The sequence below is a fragment of the Coregonus lavaretus genome, assembly GCF_964263955.1.
Source record: "Coregonus lavaretus genome assembly, chromosome: 19".
NCBI lineage: Eukaryota > Metazoa > Chordata > Actinopteri > Salmoniformes > Salmonidae > Coregonus > Coregonus lavaretus.
In genome coordinates, this window is record NC_140006.1 from 12,923,437 (window position 1) to 12,945,877 (window position 22,441).

General features: G+C 45.1%; 1 protein-coding gene across 1 annotated transcript in view; it reads right to left on the minus strand.

Moving 5' to 3' along the window:
- LOC311147076 (ephrin type-A receptor 3-like) overlaps window positions 1–22,441 on the minus strand; it is a gene marked incomplete at its 5' end in the record, with an annotated part of 130,607 nt that overhangs the window by 51,394 nt on the left and 56,772 nt on the right. Inside the window, 6 exon segments of the mRNA XM_084183695.1 lie at window positions 13,540–13,645; window positions 15,178–15,340; window positions 16,330–16,442; window positions 17,319–17,654; window positions 19,370–19,421; window positions 19,423–19,526. Of these exon segments, the coding sequence (XP_084039821.1) occupies window positions 13,540–13,645; window positions 15,178–15,340; window positions 16,330–16,442; window positions 17,319–17,654; window positions 19,370–19,421; window positions 19,423–19,526 (874 nt within the window).

The following is a 22,441-nucleotide window of genomic DNA, read 5'->3' on the forward strand; positions in this document are numbered from 1 at the left end:
GATACTATTTGGATCGCATCTAAAGACTCAACATAGGAGTTACCCTCGAGAACCACGGTCGTTACAAGGATACACGAGCTGAATGAAAGCGAGAGAGCTATGAAAGCGGAGGAGTTGAAACATGCAACGGCTGTTGCTCTCACGGGAGACCACCGTACTTTGGTCAGTAACCACAACTACATTGGGGTTACTGCGCACCACATTGATGAAAACTGGCCGTAATGAAGACAGAAGAGAGGCACCATGCTGAAACGTGCGCCCGCCATTTCATGGATCCAGCAAAGCAGTGGAACATTGAAAACAAAGTTACCACAGTTTGCACAGACAGTGCACGGAACATGATTGCAGCTGCGAGACATCTGTCTTTTGAACACCTGCCCTGCACTGCGCACAGTCTCCAAAGGTCCATCACAGTGTCCCTATAGAACAGCGGGTTCGACCATGCCCTAGCTAAATGGCGAAAAATTGTTGGGCATTTCAAACAAAGCCCACCAAACGCTGCAGAGCTAAGACAACAGAATGTTGCAAATGGGCTAAAGAAGGAGTTACTCGCACAAGATGTCACAACAAGATGGAATTCCACTCTGGAAATAGTAAAGCGTGTCCACAGAAACCAACAACCACTGAGAGATGCTCTGGCCCAACAGAAAATTAACATCACCATGCCAACCACATCTGAACTGGAGAAACTGCAGTAGCTGGAGCCACTACCAGAGCCCTGTGGGTAATATTCTTTATCTCACTATTAGTGTTATAATAAGAGTTTGTGTGTGTGTGTGTGAGAGAGCGAGTGTGTAAAGTGTGTGTGTGTGTGAGAGAGAGTGAGAGAGAGAGAGAGAGAGAGAGAGAGAGAGAGAGAGAGAGAGAGAGAGAGAGAGAGAGAGTGTAAAGTGTGAGGGAGAGAGAGAGAGAGAGAGAGAGAGAGAGAGAGAGAGAGAGAGAGAGAGAGAGAGAGAGAGAGAGAGAGAGAGAGAGAATGTATATGTGTATAACAAGTCTTTCACAATTGACTGAAGTAATTTTGAATTATCTTTCACTGCAGGTACTTGACTGAACCTCTGAGAGGAGAGAAGTGCATTTCCTGCTCAGTGGTGTTGCCTGATTTGTGTAATCTCCTTCGGGTGATGGAGAGCTCTGATGATGACCCTGCCTACATGGTAAGATTCAAACTGACATTCACAACAGACCTGGAGAAATGCAAGGAAAACACCAACCTCAAATGGCTGAAAATTGCCACAGCACTCGACCCAAGTTTTAAGGACCTGAAGTGCCTTCCCAGATCTGAGAGGGGTGAGGTGTGGGCTTTGGTCAGAGCCACCAAAGAAGAACACTGCCCTTTTGTTGAGTTCTTCTGAGTCTGACTGATGAGGAGGAGTCCATTGAGAAATGTGTGGAGCGTTACAAAGCAGAGCCCAGCATCAACATGGAGGACTGTCCACTACAGTGGTGGGCACAGCATGCAGGGGCACACACCAGGCTGGCCTGCATTGCACAAAGGTACCTGGCAACGCCTGCTACATCAGTAACTTGTGAGAGGTTGTTTTCACTCTGGGCATATCATACAAAAGAAGAGAGCAGCTTTACCATCTGAAAATGTCAGCAGGCTTGTTTCGTCTTTGCAACTGGCTCAGTGAAAAGAAATAGGAGGAGGACTGAGGTGTATGGTCAGAGGTTTATGTTCTGTGGAATTTTTCTTTGTATCCATAGAGCCAGTTATTTTTTTCTTATAGCCAACCCTCCAATCAGTAATTGGGAAGCTTTAACTGTGTGTGTGTGTGTGTGTGTGTGGGGGGGGGGGGTGTGTGTGTGTGTGTGTGTGTGTGTGTGTGTGTGTGTGTGTGTGTGTGTGTGTGTGTGTGTGTGTGTGTGTGTGTGTGTGTGTGTGTGTGTGTGTGTGTGTGTGTGTGTGTGTGTGTGTGTGTGTGTGTGTGTGTGTGTGTGTGTGTGTGAGAGAGAGAGAGAGAGAGAGAGAGAATGTATGAGGGACCATTAGTAGGCGTACTGGGAGCATTAGTAAGTTCCAGGACTTTTGTATTGCTTAACTTGTTTATGGTGAATATGCCATTAAAAAATAATATTATTTTTTGTGTTTCAGTCCCTACATGCCTATAACTCCATAAACAGCTTTTTTTAAATGGAAAAATCTTTATTTAGCACCAAATCTGAGCAAATAAATAATTTGTGATTAATCGCGATTAACTACAGAATTTAATGCGATTAATCCCAATTAATTATTTTAATCATTTGATAGCCCTGATATATATATATATACATATTTTAAAATATATTTTCCTTTATTATGTTCCCCTAACCCCTCATCAATCTACACACAATACCCCATAATGTAGGGACATGAAAGAACAGCGCCGGAGAAGATGGCTGCCGTTTTACAGCCCTCTAACCAATTGTACTATTATGTGTGTTTTTCCGCGTTATTTGTAATTTATTTTGTACATAATGTTTCTGCCATCGTCTCTTATAACCAAAGAGAGCTTCTGGATATCAGGACAGCGATTACTCACCTCGGATTGGACGAAGATTTTTTCTTCAACGAGGCGGTCGCGAAGGATATCCTACAGACACCCGACAAGGCCCAGATCCCCGTCATTCGCGTGAGGAAGAGACGGAGATATCGCGGACGCAGATCCGGGTGCCTTGTAAGGATCCGACGGTGAGCGAGTAAACTGCCTCTCCCATCAATTCTATTAGCCAACGTTCAATCTTTTGAGAATAAAATTGACGATTTAAGATTACGGTTATCCTACCAACGGGACATTAAAAACTGTAATATCTTATGTTTCACGGAGTCGTGGCTGAACGACAACAATGATAACATTCAGCTAGCAGGCTATACGCTACATCGGCAGGATAGAACGTCTGACTCTGGTAAGACAAGGGGTGGCGGTCTCTGTATATTTGTAAACAACAGCTGGTGCACAAAATCAAATACTAAGGAAGTCTCGAGGTTTTGCTCGCCTGAGGTAGAGTATCTTATGATAAGCTGTAGACCACACTATTTACCAAGAGAGTTTTCATCTATATTTTTCATAGCTGTCTATTTACCACCACAAACCAATGCTGGCATTAAGATTGCACTGAATGAGTTGTACAAGGCCATTAATCAACAGGAAAACGCTCATCCAGATGCAGCGCTCCTAGTAGCCGGGGACTTTAATGCAGGGAAACTTAAATCCGTTCTACCTAATTTCTACCAGCATGTTAAATGTGCAACCAGAGGGAAAAAAACTCTAGACCACCTTTACTCCACACACAGAGACGCATACAAAGCTCTCCCTCGCCCTCCATTTGGCAAATCTGACCATAACTCTATCCTCCTGATTCCTGCTTATAAGCAAAAACTGAAGCAGGAAGCACCAGTGATTCGGTTAATAAAAAAGTGGTCAGATGACGCAGATGCTAAGCTACAGGACTGTTTTGCTAGCACAGACTGGAACATGTTCCGGGATTCTTCAGACAGCATTGAGGAGTACACCACATCAGTCACTGGCTTCATCAATAAGTGCATCGATGATGTCGTCCCCACAGTGACCGTACGTACATACCCCAACCAGAAGCCATGGATTACAGGAAACATCCGCACTGAGCTAAAGGGTAGAGCTGCCGCTTTCAAGGAACGGGACTCTAACCCGGACGCTTATAAGAAATCCCGCTATGACCTCCGACGAACCATCAAACAGGCAAAGAGTCAATACAGGTCTAAGATTGAATCATACTACACTGGCTCTGACGCTCGTCGGATGTGGCAGGGCTTGAAAACTATTACAGACTACAAAGGGAAGCACAGCCGGGAGCTGCCCAGTGACACAAGCCTACCAGACGAGCTAAACCACTTCTATGCTCGCTTCGAGGCAAGCAACACTGAAGCATGCATGAGAGCACCAGCTGTTCCGGACGACTATGTGATCACGCTCTCCGTAGCCGATGTGAGTAAGACTTTTAAGCAGGTCAACATTCACAAGGCCGCAGGGCCAGACGGATTACCAGGACGTGTACTCCGAGCATGTGCTGACCAACTGGCAAGTGTCTTCACTGACATTTTCAACATGTCCCTGACTGAGTCTGTAATACCAACATGTTTCAAGCAGACCACCATAGTCCCCGTGCCCAAGAACTCTAAGATAACCTGCCTAAATGACTACCGACCCGTAGCACTGACGTCTGTAGCCATGAAGTGCTTTGAAAGACTGGTCATGGCTCACATCAACAGCATAATCCCAGAAACCCTAGACCCACTCCAATTTGCATACCGCCCCAACAGATCCACAGATGATGCAATCTCTATCGCACTCCACACTGCCCTTTCCCACCTGGACAAGAGGAACACCTACGTGAGAATGCTATTCATTGACTACAGCTCAGCATTCAACACCATAGTGCCCTCTAAGCTCATCACTAAGCTAAGGATCCTGGGACTAAACACCTCCCTCTGCAACTGGATCCTGGACTTCCTGACGGGCCGCCCCCAGGTGGTAAGGGTAGGTAACAACACATCTGCCACACTGATCCTCAACACGGGGGCCCCTCAGGGGTGCGTGCTCAGTCCCCTCCTGTACTCTCTGTTCACCCATGACTGCATGGCCAGGCACGACTCCAACACCATCATTAAGTTTGCCGAAGACACAACAGTGGTAGGCCTGATCACCGACAACGATGAGACAGCCTATAGGGAGGAGGTCAGAGATCTGGCCGTGTGGTGCCAGGACAACAACCTCTCCCTCAACGTGACCAAGACAAAGGAGATGATTGTGGACTACAGGAAAAAAAAGAGGACTGAGCACGCCCCCATTCTCATCGACGGGGCTGTAGTGGAACAGGTTGAGAGCTTCAAGTTCCTTGGTGTCCACATCACCAACGGACTATCATGGTCCAAACACACCAAGACAGTCGTGAAGAGGGCACGACAAAGCCTATTCCCCCTCAGGAGACTAAAAAGATTTGGCATGGGTCCTCAGATCCTCAAAAAATTCTACAGCTGCACCATCGAGAGCATCCTGACTGGTTGCATCACCGCCTGGTATGGCAACTGCTTGGCTTCTGACCGCAAGGCACTACAGAGGGTAGTGCGTACGGCCCAGTACATCACTGGGGCCAAGCTTCCTGCCATCCAGGACCTCTATACCAGGCGGTGTCAGAGGAAGGCCCTCAAAATTGTCAAAGACTCCAGCCACCCTAGTCATAGACTGTTCTCTCTGCTACCGCACGGAAAGCGGTACCGGAGTGCCAAGTCTAGGTCCAAAAGACTTCTCAACAGCTTCTACCCCCAAGCCATAAGACTCCTGAACAGCTAATCATGGCTACCCGGACTATTTGCACTGCCCCCCCACCCCATCCTTTTTACGCTGCTGCTACTCTGTTAAGTATTTATGCATAGTCACTTTAACTCTACCCACATGTACATATTACCTCAACTACCTCAACTAGCCGGTGCCCCCGCACATTGACTCTGCAACGGTACCCCCCTGTATATATAGCCTCCCTACTGTCACTTTATTTTACTGTATATATAGCCTCCCTACTGTCACTTTATTTTACTTCTGCTCTTTTTTTCCTCAACACTTTTTTTGTTGTTGTTTTATTCTTACTTTTTTTGTTTAAAATAAATGCACTGTTGGTTAAGGGCTGTAAGTAAGCATTTCACTGTAATGTCTGCACCTGTTGTATTCGGCGCCTGTGACCAATAAAATTTGATTTGATTTGATTTGATTTTAATGACAAAGCAAAAACAGGTTTTTATAAATGTTTGAATATTTATAAAAATAAAAAAACATGTCATATTAACATAAGTATTCAGACCCTTTACTCAGTACTTTGTTGAAGCACCTTTGACAGTGATGACAGCCTTGAGTCTTCTTGGGTATGACGCTACAAGCTTGGCACACCTGTATTTGGGGAGTTCTCCCATTCTTCTCTGCAGATCCTCTCAAGCTCTGTCAGGTTGGATGGGGAGTGTCGCTGCACAGCTATTTTTATGTCTCTCCAGAGATGTTCGATCGGGTTCAAGTCCGGGCTCTGGCTGGGCCACTGAAGGGCATTCAGAGACTTGCCCCGAAGCCACTCCTGCGTTGTCTTGGCTGTGTGCTTAGGGTGGTTGTCCTGTTGGAAGGTGAACCTTCGCCCCAGTCTGAGGTCCTGAGCACTCTGAAGCAGGTTTTCATCAAGGATCTCTCTGTACTTTGCTCCGTTCATTTTTCCCTCGATCCTGACTAGTCTCCCTGCCACTGAAGAACATCCCCACAGCATGATGCTGCCACCAGCATGCTTCACTGTAGGGATGGTGCCAGGTTTCCTCCAGACATGCCGCTTGGCATTCAGGCCAAAGAGTTCAATATTGGTTTCATCAGACAGAGAATCTTGTTTCTCATGGCAAACTCCAAGCGGGCTGTCATGTGCCTTTTACTGAGGAGTGGCTTCCGTCCGACCACTCTACCATAAAGGCCTGATTGGTGGAGTGCTGCAGAGATGGTTGTCCTTCTGGAAGGTTCTCCCATCTCCACAGAGGAACTCTGGAGCTCTGTCAGAGTGACCATCAGGTTCTTGGTCACCTCCCTGAGCAAGGCCCTTGTCCCCCGATTGTCCGTGCGGCCAGCTCTAGGAAGAATCTTGGTGGTTCCAAACTTCTTCCATTTAAGAATGATGGAGGCCACTGTGTTCTTGGGGACCTTCAATGCTGCAAAAAAATGTTGGCACCCTTCCCCAGATCCTGTCTCGGAGTTCTACGGACAATTCCTTCGACCTCATGGCTTGGTTTTTGCTCTGACATGCACTGTCAACTGTGGGACCTTATATAGACAGGTGTGTGCCTTTCCAAATCATGTCGAATCAATTTAATTTACCACAGGTAGACTCCAATCAAGTTGTAGAAACATCTCAAGGATGATCAATGGAAACAGGATGCACCAGAGCTCAATTTCTAGTCTCATAGAAAAGGGTCTGAATACTTATGTAAATATGGTATTTCTGTTTTCTATTTTTAATACATTTGCAAAAATTTCTAAAAACCTGTTTTCGCTTTGTCATTATGGGGTATTGTGTGAGAAATATAATTAATTTAACCCATTTTAGAATAAGAGTGTAACGTAACAATGTGGAAAAAGTTAAGGGGTCTGAATACTTTCCGAATGCACTGTATATACATTTTACGGACCCAGTATATTTTACATTAATTATCTTGTTGTTTTTAGTCCTACCCTTCAGCTCCACACAACTCCTCCCATCGATCTCTTGACACCATCCAGTTTTGATTTCTATTTGCCATATATTTTTCAACTGTGCTGTGATGTTTCACAAAAGTTCTGAACCTTTCTATTCTCATAGTTTCCACAGATTGTAAATTAAATATGTTTTTTTTAACTAAAAGTATTATATTATTGATCGATTGAGTATGACTTTTCAAATCACCCAGCAGTGCTATTTGCAGAGTTAGCTCCAGGTAAATGTTGCAATTCTTCAGCTATTCCTGAAACTGCGACCAAATACAAGTTACATATGGACAATAACAAAACAAATGATCTAAGGATTCTGTCTCTTCGCAGGCAAAATCTGTAGAGCTGGGATGGTTGTATCCCCCATATATATATATAACATTCTATTGGTTGCAAGAATTTTCTATAATAATTTAAATTGGAAAATTCTAAGTTTAGAATCCGGCGTCATTTTGTGTATCAGCTCATAAACCATGTGACATGGAATCGGTACATCGATAATCTCTTCCCAACTATTTTGCAATCTATATGGCACAGCTGTCAATTTTTGGTCCTTAAATGAAACTGGTATACTTTTTTATTCATCACCATTTTCTTTAAGCGACTTTGGTCTTTAATGCAGGGCCGACAGACAAGTTCCTTACTTTTTCCCCCTTCCACTTGCCTCTTCCATTTTTGCAGTAATGTTGCAATCAGTTGGTTGTAATTTTGGGTAGAGCAGACATTTCCATATATTTTTGTCAACTGTATGTGTGACATAACTCCACCAGGCCTATTTATGATATAATTTAAAAATATTATACCTTAAAAATATATATAATTATAATAATAATAATGTTCTTTTTTAAATCAATTAGTATATTTGAGTTTAACCATAATATTTGTTGTATTATTTGTTCAGTTTTTTTTTTCTGGTGGATTAAACTGAAATACAATCAACTTTCTGCTTTGTTTTAAAAATAGCTATATTTTGGAGATTATTTCCTTTTCAAATATGAAAGTGAGAGGTTATAATCTGAATAATGGGAAAAAGGCAATTTTTGAACAAGGGGTGAGACATTCTTACTAATCTGCTAGAGAACCAGTTCAGATTTAAATATAACTTTTGTATGACTGAAGCCTTTAGTGAGAGGTCTAATGCTTTAATATTTAATCATTTCTGTCCTCCAAATTCATATTCATTATATAAATAGGCCTGTTTAATTTTGTCTGGCTTGCCGTTACAGATAAAATTGGTTTACTTACCTTAAGTGTCCACAGCAGCAGAGCCAATAAAATACATAGTTTGAAGTACAAACATCATCGTGCCAATTCATATCTTGCAGTAAAACTGTAAATATTACTTTTATCTCAAGAGAAGAAAGGTGTAATGTTAAAAAAAGGTTATGTTACTTAGAAAATAGTCCTGATCATATAGGCCTAGGCCTAGACATCTGAATTAATTACATTTTTCAGTATTATTTTTTTTCTACTCAATACCACAACTTATTTGACCAATCTGGGAGGTAAAGTCGTTAAAATATTAAATCATTTAGCTGTGTATTTAGGATGGAATCAAGGCATTAGAATGTACCAGAGGCCACCGAAATAGAGCTTGTTCTGCCATTGCCCCCCCCTTCGTGCTGTTACTTGCCAAGGGAGCGATTGGCAATGCTGAAAGAATGGTTGAAGCTGGTTTTCTATACAAAGATTCGTACAAATCCTTTATATTCCACTATTATGACTGCTGCATATGGCTATCTGATTCATCTGTCTTCAAAAGGTGCTCCAATCAGTGCATTCTCATTCAATTTAACCACACAGACCTCTCTCTATTTCTCTCCCTGCCTCCATCTCTCTCTCCCTCTCACCCTCCCCCTTTTCTCAGAAGCTAAGATGAATGAGTGTAGCTCCATTTAGCTATAATGAAGACTATAGATGAGAAGGCAGTGAGAAATAGAGAACACAATGAGGAAATCCTGAAAAGTGAATACAAAGATAGAGGAAGAGAGAGAGAGAACGAGAGAGAGAGAGAGAGAGAGAGAGAGAGAGAGAGAGAGAGAGAGAGAGAGAGAGAGAGAGAGAGAGAGAGAGAGAAAGAGAGAATTAAGAGAAAAGCATAGGCGATTGAGAGCAAATGTTGAATAGACACTGGGGTAGGGAGAGGAGCAGAGATTGATATGGGGAGAGACAAGATGATATAGAAAAATGAGAAGAGGCGATTAAGAGAAAGAGAAAAAGATGTTGAGAGAAAGAGAGAGATGCACATGTATGTTATAGTGAGTGGTTATCACTCCTGATTTCAGATTCTGTCTGATTCTTCAGAAACCTGCCTGCCGGTATGCAACACTTCCACTCCTATTGAACCTTCCAGGTCAATCTCTCTCCCTCCCGCCCTACTCCCTCCATCCCTCGCTCCCTGTTTCTTCCCCTCCCTTCTTCTATTATCCCCACTACTTCCAGTATAATCTCTGAACTTGTCTTTCTCCCTCTCTTTATCTCTTCTCCTTCCCTATCTGCTCTCTCCTTCCAGTTCTCTCTGCTGTGCTCTGTCCATCTCTAGTCCTCCTTTCCCTCCTTGTCTCTCAAGTCCTGTCTTTGATCTCCTGCAATCCGGCAATCTGAAGTCAAGCACACACTCACATGGCGCTGCAGAGAGATTTTTCGTAGCTGTTTATTTATCACCACAAACAGATGCTGGCACTAAGACCACACTCAACGATCTGTATAGGGTCATAAACAAACAAGAAAATGCACATCCAGAGGCGACGCTCCCAGTGGCCGAAGATGTTAATAAGGGAAACTGAAATCTGTTTTACATCATTTTTACCAGCATGTCACGTGTGCAAATAGAGGCAAAAAAACTCTAGATCACCTTTACTCTACACACAGAAACGCATACAAAGCTCTCACCATAACTCTATCCTCCTGATTTCTGCTTACAAGCAAAAACCCAAACAGGAGGTACCAGTGACACGCTAAATACGGAAGTGGTCCAATGAAGCGAATGCTAAGCTACAAGACTGTTTCGCTAGCACAGACTGGAATATGTTCCTGGATTCATCCGATAACATTGAGGAGTTTACCACATCAGTCACCAGCTTCATTAATAAGTGCATCGATGATGTCGTCCCCACAGTGACCGTACGTAAATCTCCCAACCAGAAGCCATGGATTACAGGCAAAATCCGCACTGAGCTAAAGGCTAGAGCTGCTGCTTTCAAGGAGCGGGACACTAATCTGGACGATTATAAGAAATCTCGCTACGACCTCCGACGAGCCATCAAACAGTCAAAATGTCAATACAGGACTAAGATCGAATACTCTTAACGCTCGTCGGATGTTTCCCTTTGTATCAGGGATTACAAAGGGAAACCCAGCTGTGAATGGCCCAGTGCCGCAAGCCTAAAAGACAAGCTAAATTCCTTCTATGCTCGTTGCATGTCTGGTGGGGTAAGTGTGTGTGTCAGAGCTGTGTGTAAGTTGACTACGCAAACAATTTGGGATTTTCAACACATTCCGGTTTCTTATAAATAGAAGAAGTGATGCAGTCAGTCTCTCCTCAACTCTTAGCCAAGAGAGACTGGCATGCATAGTATTTATATCAACCCTCTGATTACAGTAAAGAGCAAGACGTGCCGCTCTGTTTTGGGCAAGCTGCAGCTTAACTAGATATTTCCTTGTAGCACTTGACTACACAACTGGACAATAATCAAGATAAGACAAAACCAGAGCCTTTTTTGGAGTGTTGTGTCAAAAAACAGGTTAACATTCACAAGGAACACATACATGAAAATGCTGTTCATAAACTATAGCTCAGCGTTCAACACCATAGTGCCCTCCAAGCTCATCACTAACAGGACCCTGGGACTGAACACTTCCCTCTGCAACTGGATCCTGGACTTCCTGACGGGCCGAGGTGGTGAGGGTAGGCAACAACACATCTGCAATGCTGACCCTCAACACAGGGGCCCCTCAGGGGTGCATGCTTAGCCCCTCCTATACTCCCTGTTCACCTAGGACTGTGTGGCAGCACACAACTCCAACACCATCACTACGTTTGCTGAGGACACGACGGTGGTTGGCCTGATCACCAATGGCGATGAGACAGCCTATAGGGAGGAGGTCAGTGGCCTGACAGTGTGGTGCCAGGACAACAACCTCTCCCTCAACGTCTGCAAGACAAATGAGCTGATCATGGACTACAGAAAATGGAGGGCCGAGCACGCCCCCATCCACATCGACGGGTCTGTAGTGGAGCGGGTCGAGAGCGTCAAGTTCCTTGGTCTCCAAATCACTAATTATCATGGTCCACACACACCAACACAGTCGTTAACAAGGCACGACAACGCCTCTTCCCCCTCAGGAGGCTGAAAAGATTTGGCATGGGCCCTCAGATCCTCAAAAATCACCATTGAGAGTATCTTGACTGGCTGCATCACTGCTTGGTATGGCAACTGCTTGGCATCTGACAGAAAGGCGCTACAGAGGGTAGTGCATACGGTCCAGAGGGTAGTGCATACGGGCCGAGCTCCCTGCCATCCAGGACCTCTATACCAGGCAGTGTCAGAGGAAGGCCCTAAAAATGGTCAAAGACTCCAGCCACCCAAGTCATACTGTTCTCTCTGCTACCGCACGGCAAGCGGTACCGATGCACCATGTCTGGAACCAACAGGACCCTGAACAGCTTCTATCCCCCCAAGTCATAAGACTGCTAAATAGTTAGTTAAATAGTTAACCAATAGCTACCTGGACTATCTGCTTTGACCATTTTTGCAGTAACTGTTTTGACTTGTTTATTATCTATCCTGTAGTCTAGTCACTTTATCCCTACCTCAATTACCTTGTACCCCTGCACATCAACTCAATTACCTTGTACCCAGCGTATATAGCCAAGTTATCGTTACTCATTGTGAATTTATTCCTTGTGTTATTATTTTCTATTGTTGATATATTTCTCGCTCTGCATTGTTGGGAAGGACCCGTAAGTAAGCGTTTCACTGTTAGTCTACACCTGTTGTTTACGAAGCATGTGACAAATAACGTTTTATTTTATTTGACACACACTTTGGATAGATGTTTCGAGGTTCTCTCTTAGAAAGCACTCATCAACACCCACCCCTCTCTCCATCCCCCTATCCTAGCCTTGGCAGAATGAAAATACGGAGAGAGGGAATGGAGAGAAAAGAGGGACGGTGGGAGAGGTCATTGATGGAGGTGTATCGACCCCCCTGTAAAACCCAGTTAACACCTGCCTGTGAAACCTGATTAGCTGTAAGTGTGTGTCTGTGTGTACTTCTAGTAAACCAGGATTAGCACCCTGCCGTCTCGACTTTCTTGTCCTTTTCTTCCTCAACCTTTCTCATTGTACATATGTGAGTGTGTTTTATGTATGTATCTGTATGTGAGTGCATTTGCAAGTGCAAGTGCGTGTGTGTGTGTGTCTGTGTCTGTGTGTGTGTGTTTAGGACAGTCTCCACTGATTAGATTCCACGTGCTCAATAGTGAATAGAGCACTCAGCCTGATAGGAAATCACCCTCAATCAATACTAATGTTTTTACAGACCTCAATCCTCTGTGCGTGTAGTAAAACATATGCTGTGAGTGTGTGTTTGTGTGTGTGTTTGTGTGTGTGTGTGTGTCCGTGTCCAGGGGAAGAATAGCTATGTAATCTAGTCACAGCAAATATAGGATAAGCATTCATTTACAGACATTGTAAATCACTGGCCTGTCATCCCTCTCTCCTCTCCTCCCTCTCTCCTCTCCTCCCTCTCTCCTCTCCTCCCTCTCTCCTCTCCTCCCTCTCGCTTTCTTTCCTCCCTCTGTACCGGAGAGCTGGAGCCTAATTCAGACTGTCTGCACCTCATGCAACAGTAGTTTTCTCTCCCTCTCGCCTCTCCTTTCCCCCTGTTCTCTCTTCCTCCCATCTTCTCTTCTCTTTGGTTCTCTTCTTTAATTTGACTCAATAATATCGTCTGCATATAAGACCACTTGGCTTACAGACGACCTGTGCTTAGCTATTATGTTCCCTTAAGATTCTCATGAGGTTACAATCAAACATCATATATAATATGGAAGGAAAGTAAATCATTGTGTTCTCTTTGCTCCCAAGGCGATATACAAGAGTGGACTGAACTCTTAATGAATGTTATCTTATGTCTGTTGCTATGCAATCTGAGTTAAGTAGAAGTGGGCAATTGTATCTTTATAAGCTGGTCCAACTCTCACGGTGTGTGTGTGTGTGTGTGCACGTGTGTGTCTGTGTGTGTGCATGCGTACATGCATGAGTGTATGTGTGCATGCTCATGTGTGTGAGTGTGGGGTGTATTGCTCTTACCTGCCACTGACGAAGAAGCAGGCAACCAGAAAGATGAGCAGTATGATGCCTCCAGCGATGGACACAGCCAGGATAGTAGACTGGTTGGGGTCTATGGCCAACATGTCTGAGACAGGGAATACATTAGGAAGAGAAAGAGTTAAGACAGTCTAAGAGGGTGTGTGTGTCGGTGTGTGTGCCTGCTTGCGTGCACATTAGGCCAGGTCTAAAGTCTCCAACTTTGGAAGGTGTGTGCCTGAGTGTGTGTGTGTGTGTGTGTGTGCAAGAGAGAGAGAGAGAGAGGTTGAAAGAGAAAGATAATGTACTCAGCAAGCTCTTTGACGATGAAAAGCTTTTTCCATTTCAATATTCCTCAATGAGAGCTGACTGTAAACGCATTCCAATTTTCCTGCGCTGTCCAAATGGATATGTTAACATTGTACATAACAAGCTTGCTTTAAAAGTTTCTGTGAAACCACATTGATTTTTACACTGCAGCAAACGGGCCATTACTCAAAACAAATGCACCATTTATCAAGGTTAGCCAAGCACGACCAGACATGTGTGTGTGTGTGTGTTTGTGTGTGTGTGTGTATGTATGTGTGTGAATGCATGGGCAGCCAGCCCTTTCAGGGAAATGAATGCCTCCAGGCAGCAATAGATGGGCATTGATCTCCTATTCCATCCCCTTGCTTTGAACACACACACACACGCATGGGTGCAAACACACACAGAAACAGACACACACACTGGGCTGCTTTAAAGGTTTCAGTACACCACATAGATTTACAGTGTAATCGATACAATTGATCACCTTATATAGAATTGATATGACTAATATTCACTCAGCTCAATCTGTGGTTTTCATTTCAATAGCCATGAACTTGAACTGAACGATTGATCAGATTGATGATATTAAAATGATTGATCAAATCGATACGATTGAGTTACATGATCGATATTCAGTCGGTTGAATATAGGGTTGGCACAATAATAATAATCGTGTAACCAACAATTATGCCCAATAACTGTGAAATATATATATATATATATATATATTTATTTTAGGAGTTATTTTCAAGTAGATATAGTTTACCCAATAGCAGTTTTTCATTTTTACATGAAGAGAGTAAAGTTCGTAATTATTTCACATGCAGAAGAGCACAGTCGGGAGGGAAAGCTTCATTTCCAAAAGTTCCAAGCGGTCAAAACCATTTGTTTTTGAGACGGGAGTGTGTCACCAAACCTGTGTTGTATTCATTAGGTATGTCATAGCCAATTTTAAAGATGCATTATCATGCATTACAAGCTCAAAACATTTTTCCACAAAAAGTACAATTTAATAACTGTGGTCATTTGCTAGAAAATTAATTGTTACCCGAAATTCCACAATCATCACAGCCCTTGTGGAATTTGAGAGAATCTCATGAGCTGGAATTTCATTTCCTTCCTCGCAATATGAGAATGGAAAAGAGGAGAACAAGGAAGGAGTGAGACGGACCTGAAGGAGATAAAGAGAACGAAGAGAGATAGAGGTACAAAACGAAGCAGAGGTAAGAGAAAAGAGGACCCAGGCAGCCGACGGAGGAGTGGAGACAGAGAGGGACAAAGACAAAGCAGAGAGAGAGAGGAAGAGATAGAGAGGGGATCTTTAGCTACCTTCGTGGCTGGTCTCCAGTTCTATCTCTCCTCCGTAGTTGCCGTATCCCCCTTCGGTTCTAGCTCGGACACGGAACACGTAGGTAGTACCAGGCTTCAGACCATCTACGGTCATCACATTGGACCTGGTCTTTAGGACTGTGTAGTTCTGCTCTCTCTGGTTCTAATGGGGGAGAGAGGAGAGGGAGACACACAGGAGAGAGAGAGAGAGAGAGAGAGAGAGAGAGAGAGAGAGAGAGAGAGAGAGAGAGAGAGAGAGAGAGAGAGAGAGAGAGAGAGAGCGAGAGAGAGAGAGAGAGAGAGCGAGAGAGAGAGAGAGAGAAACATGTAAATAAAGTGTTTGTGTATGTGTATGTGTGTTTGTGTGTGTGTGTGTGTGTGTGTGTGTGTGTCAGTGAGCAGCCTCCCTGCAGTGCCTCTGATACCTTCACTAATGAGATATGCTATGTTACTGTGGAACATTACCACTGATTCCTGCCAATAACACACACACACAGTAGACACACACACCCAAAAACACATTCACAGACACGCACGCACACACACGCATGCACAAACACATTCACACACACACCTCTGGCTTCCCTCCTCTCTTCTCTCGTTCTCTTCACACTCTTGTTTTCATCTGTATTCAACGCCTTGTGTCTTTGACGAGGTTTGTTCAGCAGCTGTTTGGTGTTAGTGCGCTAGCTAGGATGTGTGTGAGGGAGAGGAGGGTCGTGTGTTTGCTGTGTTTACTATCGTTATGATGAACAACTCATTAAAGCCTAGAGGGTGAACCAATACCACCACACATTACATCAACAAACACACACACACACACACACAAATAAACAAGCAAACAAATACTAATGTAATGCTAACAGTGGAGAGATGAGCCATCAGAGCTTCTCTCTGCTTGAGCCGCAGCAGCAGGGGTGTCAAGCTACAGTCCAAGGTGCACTTGATTTAGCTTGCCAGGTGCACTGAGTAGACATACAGTTCCCTTTCGGAGCCATTCCATTGCTCCTAGGGTGCTAACTCTGCCTACCCGATGTGCCAGGCGAGCTAAATCAAGCGCACTCCTGTGCTTATCAGACACATTTCCAGGTCTAAGACAAGACGTTCGGAGGAGGAGAACAGAAGAAAGGGAGAAACTGAGGCGTGACTCACCTTCTCATAGTAAATGACTTCATACTCCACTATGGCTCCATTGGGTCTGTCAGGGCCCTGCCACGTCAGAGTGATGCTGTCCTTACTCCTCCTCTCCTTCAGGACCACACTCACTACAGGGGGCGAGAAATAGACCAAGGAAGAGGGATAGAGTGAAATTCAGGGGGGGTGGGAATGAGAGAAAGAGTACAGGGAGAAAAGGAGCGAGACAGCGGGGGGAGGGAGAGAGACAGAGAGAGTGGGTGAGAGCGAAAGACAGCAGGGGAGTGAGAGAGAAAGAGAGTGTGGGGAGGAAGAGAGCGACAGCACGGGAGGAAGAGAGAGAGCGAGAGGGAGAGAGAAAGATAGGTTTTCTAGATTGATTACCACTGTGCTATAATGAGAGTTCTCTGCAGTGTATTGAACTCAGCTAATAAAAGAACACATAGGGGGTCACATATATGTACATGAGTGTATTTAATGACTTTGTGTTTGTGTGTTTGTGTGGGTGTGTGTGTGTGTGTGCTGAGCTGTGGTAGTGTCAGAGTGTTCGGGGGGCACAGGTAGGAGTGTGTGACAGCACGGAGACATGTAGGACTGTTAACAAGGTTAACGACCTCTCTCCTCGGCCCTCTCTGACACATCCCCTACACGGATCCCATTATTCACCATCACACTCCACGGCTCCCTCAACCTGTCCTACACACACACACAAACACTCTATATGCTACATATGTCCAGATCCAATCAGCACATGTGAATGAGTCCTAATAGAGAGTCTTCAGCAGAGCCAGAATAACCTGATGCATAGTCCTGGGTGAAGGGTTTGGGGCACAGTGAAGAGAGTGTGTGTGTGTGTGTGTCCTTTAAAATCTGATTAGGTCTAGGCATATCGAATCTTTCATATTATGTGTGTGTGTGTGTTAGACATCAGTCCAGTCAACATTACTGAGCGGCATTGACTGCCTATACACTGAAGCTGTAGTGTGTTTGTCCGTGTGTGTTCCTACCTGTCTGGCTGGTGGTGACATTAACCATCACAGCTCCCTTGGGTGTAGGACTCAGATCAGATACTCCATTCAGGCTCTCTATGGTGAAGCTGTAGTTGCTGTGTGGCTGCAGGTCAGTGACCATCACCATAGCCACAGAGAGACCAAACTGCCTCGGCACAAAATGGACGCCGCTGCCGCAGGGCGCGCACTTTATGTCGTCCCCAGAGCACTTCCTGCAGTGGAGGCTGTAGGTGATGTCACCTCGACCTCCCGTGTCACGAGGGGGACTCCATTCTAGTGTGACACATGTCTCATTGACCGTGGAGATGGGGTTCTCTGGAGCAGAAGGGGGACCTGGGAGGAGAGAGGGGAGAGACGGTGAGTGTGTGTGTGTGAGTGTGTCTGTCCCTGTGTGTGTGATGGGATCATTGCGGTGCTGCAGTGATGAATGGTGGTTCAGGCTCCAGTGTCTGGGCGGATGACATCTCATCAGCAGCAGGATGAGTAGTGAGGCCCAGGGGGCCTCTAAAGCCTAGGCCTTTTCTGATCATGCTGCCCAGTGGCAGGCCTCTGTAAAGGGCAGCAGGTGGGGGCCAGGGAGGAGGGCAGGGGGTAATAGAGGCTGTCTACCGTAAATCTGATGACAGTGGATGATGTGTGACAGGGAGCCTGATGTCTGCCCCTCTCTCTCCCACTCCCTGCTCCCTCACATCCTCTCCTCTATCTTCCTCTCTGTTCTTATTCTTCTCATCCCCTGATCTCAGCTCTCCCGAATTGTCATTTCCACTTCTTCTCTCTCACCCCTATTTCACCCTTTTTCCACCTCTTTCTAACACCTCTCCTCTCCCACATCCTAACCTCTCCTCACCTTTCAACCACCCAAAAAAGCTCCTCTCCTCATCACCTCCTCAGAGTGGGAGACAGAGAGGAGAGATGAGCGAGAGCAAAAAAGAGAGACAGAGAGAGAGATTATAGCGTGTAAAAAGAGAGTGATGGAGAGACAGATGGATGATCGAGTAGGCGACCAGAGATGTGTACCTGTGTGTGTGTGTGTGTGTGTGTGTGTGTGTGTGGCGAGGGTGAGGTGACACATCTGCAAGAGCCATTCCTCATTTCCAGCTGATATACCCTGTCACATCACACTGCAACAACGATTAATACGATTGATCTACCATAACCTCATAATGGGTTTCACTCCTTTCCCACACGTGTGTCTATGTGTATACCCCCATCCTCTCTCTGCCTACACTCCTCTCTTCTCTCTCTCTCTCATCTCTCTCTCTCTCTCTCTCTCTCTCTATATATATATATATATATATATATATATATATCTCCTTAATCTCTCTCATTATTCTTCCTTGTCTCACTCTCCATCCATCCCCTTCATCCTCCCTCCCTCTCTCTCTTCTTCCTCTATCCCTCTCCACTCCCTCATCCCTTCTCTCTCTCTCTCTCTCTCTCTCTCTCTCTCTCTCTCTCTCTCTCTCTCTCTCTCTCTCTCTCTCTCTCTCTCTCTCTCTCTCTCTCTCTCTCTCTCTCTCTCTCTCTCTCTCTCTCTCTCTCTCTCTCTCTCTCTCTCTCTCTCTCTCTCTCTCTCTCTCTCTCTCTCTCTCTCTCTCTCTTACTTTCTGTCTCTCTCTCTCTCTCATCTCTGTAGGAGATGTGTCAGGATGTGGTTTGTGGTTGGTGCCATCAATGCCCAGTACCTCCGGGTAGATTCAGACAGACAGACATAGAAACAGACCCTCTAGTATCAGGGAGTATCATAGAGTATCATTGAGTCTATGGTATCAGTGTCATCTAATAGGATCAGACAGACAATTAAAGTGATATCAAAGAGCAGTGATATGTATCTAGAGAGCTGTCTGTGAACAAAGGCTTTTACAAAAGGCACTATGTCAAAGAAGCTGAAATGACAATGAATTCAACTGAACTCAACCAAATTGGAGTTTTGAGGATTCCAATAAACAGTAAGTGTATGGATGTTTTGTGGTGTGCTTGTCTGCAAGTGTGTCTAGGTGTGTGTGCATGTGTGTTCTTGCGTGTGTGTGTGTGTGTATGTTACTCACGTGTGCAGGCCATGGAGCGTGGGTCTGTCTCGCGCGGTGGGAAGCCTTTCTCTCACACACACATCCGAGGCTCTCTCCAGGTGGGAGGAGCTATGTGGCGGACATTTTGTGCAGTAGGCATCGGTCGCTGAGGCCTTGTAGGAGCCTGGTCTGCACGCTGGAGAGAGGAGAGAACAGAAAAACACAAGTTTACAAATGTGCCACTACACCAGGTCTACAAGGTAAGACAAAGGAGGGAACTGGAAAACACAGGATTACAAATGAGAATACCACAGTTTTACCATAAAGATCATTTTATTTCTATATTTCTATGGGGTCTACAACCCGAAAAGGTATAAAACAGGGTTCAAATGTGCCACTAGTGAATCTACTATATATTGGGTGATTATTCTCCTCTGAAGGTAAATGGTCCTTTCCACAGTCAGGAGATTGAGGGTGTCGGAAACACAATTCCATAGATGTATGTCTGTGCCTGTGTGTGTGTGTGTGTGTGTGTGTGCAGATGGATCAATGCCATGACGGATTCCTTTGGGTGCTGATTGCGTGTGCCGAGCGTGTGTGTGTGTTAAAGTGAGCGGAGTGTGTTGATTGCGTGTGCCGGTGCTGAAGGTCATGGATTTAATCAAGCAACGAGTCGTTCGCCTCGGCACTGCCGTAAATGACCATCGTCACACACACACAGTCCCACACACACACACACACCAGAGTGACCTGCAGCTCAGGGAATATTAGGAACTGTGCTACAATGCACACAGAAAAAGGCACACTCACACACACACACACCAAGAGACGGCGTAAATGCCACAATATCCACAAAAAAACACATTACCCAGCTGAAAGAAACAGGAGAGAGGAAATGAGAGAGCAGGGGAAAAGACAGAAGGAGTAAGAGAGAGGGGAGAAGGAAATAGAGAGAGGAGGAGAAAGTGGACCAAAAAAAGGGTAGACAGAACACCAGAACTAAATTGTTTAATAAAGGGCCTAAAAATACTATTCATTGTGTATATTTTCCTTCTACTCTCTCTTAGTAAATCACTCATCTTCTTTAATTTAGTCATTCCGTTCTTTGGTCTCTCTGGCTTTTCCACCTGTATTTAGGAAAATCAGCCATATTTAGGCAAATCATTCATCATAGAGGAGCTAAGTCCCCTAGCACAATCCTCCATGGACCTTAGCACTGTGTGTGTGTGTGTGTGTGTGTGTGTGTGTGTGTGTACAGTGGGGAAACAAGTATTTAGTCAGCCACCAATTGTGCAAGTTCTCCCACTTAAAAAGATGAGAGAGGCCTGTAATTTTCATCATAGGTACACGTCAACTATGACAGGCAAAATGAGAAAAAAAAATCCAGAATATCACATTGTAGGATTTTTTATGAATTTATTTGCAAATTATGGTGGAAAATAAGTATTTGGTCAATAACAAACGTTTCTCAATACTTTGTTATATACCCTTTGTTGGCAATGACACAGGTCAAATGTTTTCTGTAAGTCTTCACAAGGTTTTCACACACTTTTGCTGGTATTTTGGCCCATTCCTCCATGCAGATCTCCTCTAGAGCAGTGATGTTTTAGGGCTGTCGCTGGGCAACACGGACTTTCAACTCCCTCCAAAGATTTTCTTTGGGGTTGAGATCTGGAGACTGGCTAGGCCACTCCAGGACCTTGAAATGCTTCTTACGAAGCCACTCCTTCGTTGCCCGGGCGGTGTGTTTGGGATCATTGTCATGCTGAAAGACCCAGCCACGTTTCATCTTCAATGCCCTTGCTGATGGAAGGAGGTTTTCACTCAAAATCTCACGATACATGGCCCCATTCATTCTTTCCTTTACACGGATCAGTCGTCCTGGTCCCTTTGCAGAAAAACAGCCCCAAAGCATGATGTTTCCAACCCCATGCTTCTCACTAGGTATGGTGTTCTTTGGATGCAACTCAGCATTCTTTGTCCTCCAAACACGACGAGTTGAGTTTTTACCAAAAAGTTCTATTTTGGTTTCATCTGACCATATGACATTCTCTCAATCCTCTTCTGGATCATCCACATGCACTCTAGCAAACTTCAGACGGGCCTGGACATGTACTGGCTTAAGCAGGGGGACACGTCTTGCACTGCAGGATTTGAGTCCCTGGCGGCGTAATGTGTTACTGATGGTAGGCTTTGTTACTTTGGTCCCAGCTCTCTGCAGGTCATTCACTAGGTCCCCCCGTGTGGTTCTGGGATTTTTGCTCACCGTTCTTGTGATCATTTTGACCCCACGGGATGAGATCTTGCGTGGAGCCCCAGATCGAGGGAGATTATCAGTGGTCATGTATGTCTTCCATTTCCTAATAATTGCTCCCACAGTTGATTTCTTCAAACCAAGCTGCTTACCTATTGCAGATTCAGTCTTCCCAGCCTGGTGCAGGTCTACAATTTTGTTTCTGGTGTCCTTTGACAGCTCTTTGGTCTTGGCCATAGTGGAGTTTGGAGTGTGACTGTTTGAGGTTGTGGACAGGTGTCTTTTATACTGATAACAAGTTCAAACAGTGTCACAAACGTTGACTGATGACTCGTGGAACCAAGGCGCAGCGTGATAAGCGTACATTTTATTTAGTACACAACACACGAACAAAACAACAAAACGAACGATACGTGAAGTCCTGAGGTTACAACAACACAAACCTTTATGGAACAAGATCCCACAAACTAACTGGTGCCAACAGGCTGCCTAAGTATGGTCCCCAATCAGAGACAACGAGCTACAGCTGTCTCTGATTGGGAACCACCCTGGCCAACATAGATCAACACGATCTAGAACAAAAACATAGAAAACTAAACAATGAAAATCCACACCCTGGCTCAACATTTAAGAGTCCCCAGAGCCAGGGCGTGACAGTACCCCCCCCCCCCCCCAAAGGCGCGGAGTGCGACCGCGCCACACAAACACAAGAGGGTAGGGGCCGGGTGGGCATTCCGCCTCGGAGGCGGATCCGGCTCCGGGCGTGACCACCACCTTTTCTCCACCTCCCCGTTGCGCCCCTGGTCTGGTCTGGCCCCACTGACTGGAGCTGGACCCGACGACGGTGGACCAAACCT